This window comes from Ichthyophthirius multifiliis (genome assembly GCF_000220395.1).
Source record: "Ichthyophthirius multifiliis unplaced genomic scaffold scaff_1120509250764, whole genome shotgun sequence".
NCBI lineage: Eukaryota > Ciliophora > Oligohymenophorea > Hymenostomatida > Ichthyophthirius > Ichthyophthirius multifiliis.
Window position 1 is genome coordinate 1 of NW_004086475.1, and position 7,500 is coordinate 7,500.

The window sequence follows — 7,500 nt, forward strand, 5'->3', positions numbered from 1 at the left end:
ATATATATTTATTTATATTTTTTTAATTTATTATATTATATAGATTATATTTATTGTTTATAATTTATCATATAATTTTTTTTTTTTTAATTAAATTTATAATACATATTTTATCACTAAAATTAAAAAAAAATTACTTTATATTTTTATTAATTTAAATAAAAAGTATAAAAATATGGAAAATCTTCCAACTTTCATTTAATATAAAATCCTTCATTTTTAATCTATAAAAGACTTATAAAAATTAAAATTGATTTCAAAAAGCTTCCTATAATTAATAACAGATTAAAATTTCTGGCATACTTATATATTATAACATCCAAAATATTAAATAAAAAATTGTTAGATAATAAATTATAATAATTTTTATTAAACAGAAATAATTCTAGAAAAATAAAAACTTTTAGAAATTAATGCCTCATCTACAGATTTCTCTTAATAAATATCAAATACATTAAATGAAAATTATGAATAATTTTGGAGTTCATAAGGAACCTATAGTCCAAACGAAACAAATGAATATTTATTATATTAAATAACTAATGATTGTTTTATTTAAAAAATATAAATAAAATTCTATAATCCTTATATGTATTTTGAAAATTTGCCACCTAAATATTATTTATCTAAAAAGATTTAGATATTAATAGGTCTAAATTCCTAAAATTATGGTTTTGTAGAAGAATTCGAATTAAAAACTAACGAAATTTAAGAAGAAAATGAAAAAGGCATTTTTAATTTTGAATTAAAAAATTTAGTTTTGGGGAAAATCCTCAAAATATATTTTATAGAAAAAACTAATAAATAATCCAGTAATAATAAATATTATATTGCAATTGAAAATTTAAAGGTTTTTGGTTATAATATTAATGAAAAAATAAATGGAAATTTAATTTTTTAATAAGAAAAATAGGATATTTGGAATGAAAAAACTGCTTTTTCGGAAAAAAAAATATAAAATAATTTTATTTAAAATTTTAATTAATATGAAGAAAATTTTATTAATAAAAGTCTTTATTTTAATTTTTATGGATAAAATAAAGACTAGTTTTTAATATATTTATAAAATATTAAAAAAAGAGTTTATTTAAGTGGTCTAGAAGTTTGTAGTTTGTTAAATTTTTTAATCGATTTTGAAAAAATTAAACTTCTAATGGAAGAAAATAGGAACTATTTTTGTGATTTAAAGGAAAAAATTGCTAAAATAAAAATAAAAGAAGATAAAGAAATCGAAGAAAATATAAATATATTTGAATATTTTACAAATTCTTAATAAATAGTAATATTTTTGTTAGAAAAAATTATATTGTTGGTTAATTCAGATAATTTAAAAAAGAAAAACATCTTTTAAAATATTGAAGAAAGTTTAAATAAATATCCTTAATAAATTATTACTTAAAAAAAACATGAATTTCTTATATATATTTAATAAAGACTATTACCTAATTTAGTTGAGTTTATTTTAAAATCTATTTATTGTTGAAAAAATTATATTTTTATTTTATTTTTATTCATAAATAAAAAAAATCAAAAAAATAGTTTAAATATTTTTAACTTTATTAAAACAAATATATTTAAAAAGTGTTTTTTTATTTTTCCACATTAACCTAATTTATACAATTTAAACGTTATACAAACATATATTTTCTAAATAGTAGAGTAATATTTAAATTATATTTCCTTAATATTAATTTTATGAATTTATGTAATAAGTGAATCTTTCAAGGATTAGATTATTTAAAAAAAAAAAAAAATAGTAAATAATATAACCAAAAAATAAAAGAAAAAGAGAATAAAAAGGGCAGATGTATAGAAATTTGATAAATTCTAAAAATTAAAAATATTAAATTTATTAATTTTTGAAAATAGTTATGAAAAAGGAGTTTGTTTAGAAAGAGAAAGCATATTTAATTGAAGAATAAATTAAGGGATAGATAATATGATTCTGATTTCCCTTTATTATTACTTGTAGATATATTAAAAATCTCTTAATGGGGTCTTTTGTTAAAAAAAAAACAAAGATATGTATATGAGCTTAATTTAACTAAAAAAACTAAAAAAAAATATCCAAAACTACTAACTATAAATTAAAAGTTTGGTATAAATTGAGTATTATTTTTTTTTGGATAAGACACAAGTAATTTGAATTAATATTAATTGTCTATATATATAAGTGTTATTGGATATTTATTATTCGAAAAAAATAAATAAATAAAGGTACTTATAGTTTTTTTAGAATGAAAAATAAAATAAAATATATTAAAATGGGGAAATAATTGGGAAATAATGATAAAAAAACGATTATTTTATAGGTAAAATCTATTATAATATTTATTATTATTTTAACAAAAAATTAAATTTTATAAGACTATTATTATACTAATTAAAATAAATTAAATTTTTCATATAAAAATAATAATTAAAATTAAAAAAATTTAAAATATAAAACAATAAATAATTAGAAAAAAAAACACAGAAAAAATTATATTAATAATTATAAAAAGTATATAACAATTCAAAACTTTTCTAAATATCTTTTTGAAATAGATTTAAGTTATGAATAAACTTTTCCAGGAGGACTACCCAAAATAAGAGAGCATATAGCTTCTCTAGCACATTTTATATTACTAAATGATCCTAAATAAATATATATAAAAAATTGTATATATAATAATTAAATAAAACCTAAAATATGTATTTTTTTATCAGCAACAACAATTCTAGTTCTAGAAGCATTTTCAATAGCATATTTAGTTTTTCCTTTTTCACCGGTAATTCTGCCAATTGCTCTTGAAAGATTGTCTCCTTAAAGAGTCTTAACTATTTATAAAAAAAATATATTAAAATAAATAAAATAATTAATTAATATATCATTATATAAATATAATATTTTGTTTTTATACCATCTTTAACTTCAAATGATTCAATATATAAATCATCTAATCTTAATAAAGCAATGGAATCATTTAAATCAAATCCGAGCATAAAAGCCTTTAAAAAATCAGCAGAGCGCTATATTGATATATTTTCATTTGTATGTTCAGAAGATTTTATTTCTACACATTTTTTTTTGTATTCATTCTAATTTATAATTTCATATTTTCAACTATAGTTGTCACTATTTTTTCCCAAGAATTTCTTAAAGGAGTTAATCTATGAGGAGGTACAGGTATTCTTCTCATTTCTTATTTTTTACCTTTTTAAAAAATTATATAATTATATATTTTTTTATAATAATATTAAATGGTTTATTTATATTTATATTTAAATATTACTTATTCTTATGGCTTTTCAAAATCAATATTATTACCTTAAAATTCATCTATTTTTTCTAATATAATATTATTTTCATTATTTTATTCAAATTCATCAAAATCTTTTTCTAAATCACAATTTTATTAGAAATGTATTTCTTATTTTTATTCCATTTTTATAAATATAGTATAAATAAATATAAATTTGTTTTAATAAAACTAAAATAAAAAATATTAAAAAAAAGAGAATAATAAATTTGTCTTTAATATATATATATATATGTATATTTATATATATATTATATATTTATATTCTTATATTTATTTATGTTTATATTTATATTAATAATATTTAAACATAATATATTTTAAATTTTTAATAAATTATTATTAATTATTTTTAAATAAAATCAATAAGTATGAACAAATTCTTTTTTAATTTAATTAACATATTCATTATCTTCTAAAATAGAAATTTCATTCTCGTTTTCTTCTTAATTATAATCTTATATATTTCCACATATTACTAATATCCATGCCATTATACATGCTCCTCCTGGTACTATAATTGTTACCCATCTTACGAAGTATTCATTATTAAAATATTGATTTTCAGTGATACAAAATATGCTAATACCAGTAATTATTTTATCAAAAAACGAATATGATCCATAAACAAACGCCCCACTTTTTCCTTTTAACCCAACTATATCAGAAATCAGTGTTATTGAAATATTAAGAATAATTGCCTTTGTAATCCCAGTAAAAATGGCTATAAAATAAACTAAGAATACTGTCTTATTACTTGTTATACTTAATAAAAATGCTGAAAAAAACATTGATATTTAGCCTACTGTAAACGCTTGTTTTTTCCCTAAAGCCTTTTATATATTTGGTAAAAAAGTTGATGAAATAGTACTAGTAATATATAATAATAAAGGGACTCTGAGCGATTTCTATAGGTGTTTTGCTAACAATTTCTTCCTATGTAGCAATCTAAACTACATTAATAAGGTAAAAACTTAACATAGTTGATATTATATTACAATATAACCTACATCCTATATATATAAATCCAAATCGGTAATATTCCTTTTGTTTCATCCACTAGAACCATTAATAATATTCTTCTTATTCCTTATTTTCATCAAAAACAGTAGTTTAGTTTAAAGTTCGTTTATTTTATTATAAAAAATATTTAATTAAAACAATTTTCTCATCACATCCTTCCGAAAGTTTCCTTTCATTTATATTAAAAAGAAACAAAATAGAAAAAAACCCGCCTAAAAATAAAACTATATACCCTATAACCTCAAAATCATAATTATAATCTTACAAAAACTAAAATATAAACAAACCACATATAAAAATAATTGAATTAGCAACAAAAGTAAATGTAATTCGCAAATTATTTAATTTATCCCTTTTTATTCTAGAACAAGTAAGTTATGGTAATAAAGACATATGCGAAATTTAAATACAAGACCAACCAATGTTAAAAAAAGAAGGAAAAAAAATAAAATAAAAATACTATAAATTAGTATTATATTAAAAATTAGTATTTATATCAATAGGTATATATCTGTGAAATATAGGAAAAAAGGATATAAATAATACTATTAATCCACAAATATACCAAGGAATTCTTTTACCAAATTTAGTATTTGTTTTATCAGATAAATAACCAACTAAAGGTGATGTAAATGCATCAAATATTTACCCAGATAACATTGAGAAAGATGCATATTATAATTAAAAGACTTATTTAAGCAAATACAAATAAAAACTATATATAAAAAAATAAATATAAATAAATAAATAATATAAATATATATATATATATATATATATATATATATATATTTATATTTATATTTATATTTATATATATATTTATATTTTTGCAAAATACTTAAACCAACATGCTGAACATAAATCATTAATAAAATATCCTAATGAATATGCATATTCTTGCTTTTTGTTAATATATCGTAGTTTATTTATCTATTTTGTTCTATTTTTTAATTGTTATATTTGTATCTTTTTAATGGAATATCGTCTATTGATGAAGAAGAAGAGGATGATGTTTATTTTTTCATTTTTAATATTTTAGAATTTAATCTTTTTATTATAGGAATGGAAAAATTTATTTTTAAAATATTTTTTTAGATAAATATATTATTAATTTTCTTTAAAAAAAAAGGTAAATTGATTTTTATTTTTAAAATAAAAATTTATTTTAATTCCATATTTATTTTTTAAATAGATTAATATTTTATTATTTTATCGAAATATTATTTTTAGTTGAAGAATCACTTTAATAATAATAAAATCTAAAAACATAAAAGTATTAATAATTTTTTTGGAAAATACTTATGTATTTTATAATAAAAAAAAAAAATTAAATAATTACAATAAAAATAAAAAAAAAAATATAAAATATTATTAAATCATTTTTTTTAAAAAAATAAAGTTCATTAAAAAGAATAATTAACTTTAATAAAAAAAAAATATGAAAAAACAAGAAAATGAAGAAACCTAAATAAAAAATCGCAAATCTACTCACAAACATACATAATCATGTAAAAAATGCATATTAGAAATATCTTTAAGAACAAAATAATAATAATAATAATCAATAATAATAGATTAACCAATAACTTATTTTTCCTCTACTGATTATAAACCCGAATATGATATATTAAAAAAGAACCATTAATACGCCTATTCAATAGGCCATTTTTTTAATGATTTATGTTCTGCCTGTTGGTTTAAGTAAAAAAACATAAATTATTTACAAAAAAAATAAAAAAAAGTTATCTATTATATTGGTTAAAATAAGTATTATAATTAAAATATGCATCATATTCAATGCTTTTTGGTTAAATTTTTGACGCTATAGCAACTCCATTAGTTGGTCATTATTCTGATAAAACTAATACTAAATATGGTAAAAGAATGCCTTGGTATATTGCTGGATTTATATTAGTATTTATTAGTTTTTTTCCTATTTTTCATCGATTTATTCCAGGAGAAATATACCCTTAAATGAACTAAAATGAGACGTTTATGAAATTTTATTATATTTTTTTCCCTTCTATATTTAATATAGGATGGGCTGCAGTTTAAATCTCACATATGTCTTTAGTTCCTTCTTTGACAACATCGAGAAAAAAAAGAGATTAATTAAATAATTAAAGAAATACATTTAGTTTTGTGGCTAATTTAACTGTATTAGGAAGTGCTTTGATAATTTTCTAAACTATACCTGATTCGAAGTAAGACTTTGAGGTTTTGTCGTATATAGTAATTATTTTAGGAACAGTTTCCTCAATATATTTTATTATTAATATAAATGAAAAAAAACTCTCAGAAGGGTGTGAAAAGGAAACTATAAATATAAAAAATTATATATAAGAAATGTCAGAAAAGATTGGAGAAAATTAAAATAAAAATAGTTTATAAACTACAATTAGTCTTATAAAAAATTAAAACATTAATCATGAAAAATTTATGACATGGAGGTAAAATAAAAAATATTTTAAAAGAAAGATAATTATAAATATATACAAAATAAAATATATTAAAATAAATAAAAAAATAAATAAATAAATATATAAATAAATATAGATAAATATATATATATATATATTAATTTATTTTTTTATATTTAATAAGAGATTGGATGAAAAATAAGAATTTTTATCATTATGGAATTGTTTATATGGGTTGTAGATTATATTGTAATATAATATCTACTATGTTGAATTTTTTTATGGTTTATGTTTTATAAATAGCTTCAGAATAAGAATTAGCTGACAAAACTCCTATTGAAATAGCTCTTATCCCTTTATTATTATATATATCATCAGTAGTAGTATCTTCTTTATTAGATTTAATATATTAGGCTATAGGGAAGAAAAAAGCATTTACATTTGGTACTTTTTTAATGTTAATTTCATCCTTATCACTTTCTTTTATTTAAAAAAATACTAGCTATTTAATGTATCCGATTGCAATATTTATAGGTTCTACATAAGCCTTAATACTTAATACTGGGATTACTTTAATTTCAGATGTAGTAGGTTTAAAAGGCAAATCTGGAGCTTTTGTTTTCGGTTCTTATTCTTTTTTGGATAAAATTTCTACTGGTATTTGTCTTTTTTTAATTAGTGAAAGTCCATTTTTTAAAAATGCTGATTTTATTAGATGGATTACTGTTCTTGCACCTGCTGGAAGTTGCATT

At 17.8% G+C, this 7,500-nt stretch overlaps 3 protein-coding genes across 3 annotated transcripts in view, besides 15 other annotated features; 1 reads left to right on the top strand and 2 right to left on the bottom strand. All coding sequences in view use genetic code 6, as the record gives it.

Moving 5' to 3' along the window:
- Positions 1 to 73: a microsatellite.
- Positions 74 to 2,477: 2,404 nt separating this feature from the next.
- Positions 2,478 to 2,516: a microsatellite.
- IMG5_094630 (partner of nob1, putative) lies at positions 2,516 to 3,187 on the bottom strand (the record flags this gene model as incomplete). Its single annotated transcript, XM_004035586.1, has 3 exons — positions 2,904 to 3,187; positions 2,686 to 2,820; positions 2,516 to 2,637 (listed from the first exon to the last, which is right to left on the bottom strand). The coding sequence occupies exons 1-3, from the start codon at positions 2,983 to 2,985 to the stop codon at positions 2,516 to 2,518; spliced, it is 339 nt and encodes a 112-aa protein (XP_004035634.1). The 5' UTR covers positions 2,986 to 3,187.
- Positions 2,827 to 2,862: a microsatellite.
- Positions 3,188 to 3,520: 333 nt separating the features above from the next.
- Positions 3,521 to 3,567: a microsatellite.
- Positions 3,521 to 3,598: a microsatellite.
- Positions 3,595 to 3,663: a microsatellite.
- Positions 3,664 to 3,965: 302 nt separating this feature from the next.
- IMG5_094640 (major facilitator superfamily protein, putative) lies at positions 3,966 to 5,597 on the bottom strand (the record flags this gene model as incomplete). Its single annotated transcript, XM_004035587.1, has 2 exons — positions 3,966 to 5,040; positions 5,167 to 5,597. The coding sequence occupies 2 exons, from the start codon at positions 5,595 to 5,597 to the stop codon at positions 3,966 to 3,968; spliced, it is 1,506 nt and encodes a 501-aa protein (XP_004035635.1).
- Positions 5,026 to 5,116: a microsatellite.
- Positions 5,042 to 5,084: a microsatellite.
- Positions 5,045 to 5,075: a microsatellite.
- Positions 5,076 to 5,153: a microsatellite.
- A 231-nt stretch (positions 5,598 to 5,828) lies between the features above and the next one.
- The window catches only part of IMG5_094650 (major facilitator superfamily protein, putative), a gene marked incomplete at its 3' end in the record, with an annotated part of 1,807 nt that continues 135 nt past the window's right edge, over positions 5,829 to 7,500 (top strand). The window contains exons 1-2 of the mRNA XM_004035588.1: positions 5,829 to 6,778; positions 6,933 to 7,500. The exon at positions 6,933 to 7,500 is cut by the window's right edge and continues 135 nt beyond it. Of these exons, the coding sequence (XP_004035636.1) occupies positions 6,009 to 6,778; positions 6,933 to 7,500 (1,338 nt within the window). The 5' untranslated portion in view covers positions 5,829 to 6,008. The remainder of the gene's footprint in view (positions 6,779 to 6,932) is intronic.
- Positions 6,699 to 6,740: a microsatellite.
- Positions 6,812 to 6,899: a microsatellite.
- Positions 6,812 to 6,906: a microsatellite.
- Positions 6,815 to 6,847: a microsatellite.
- Positions 6,841 to 6,891: a microsatellite.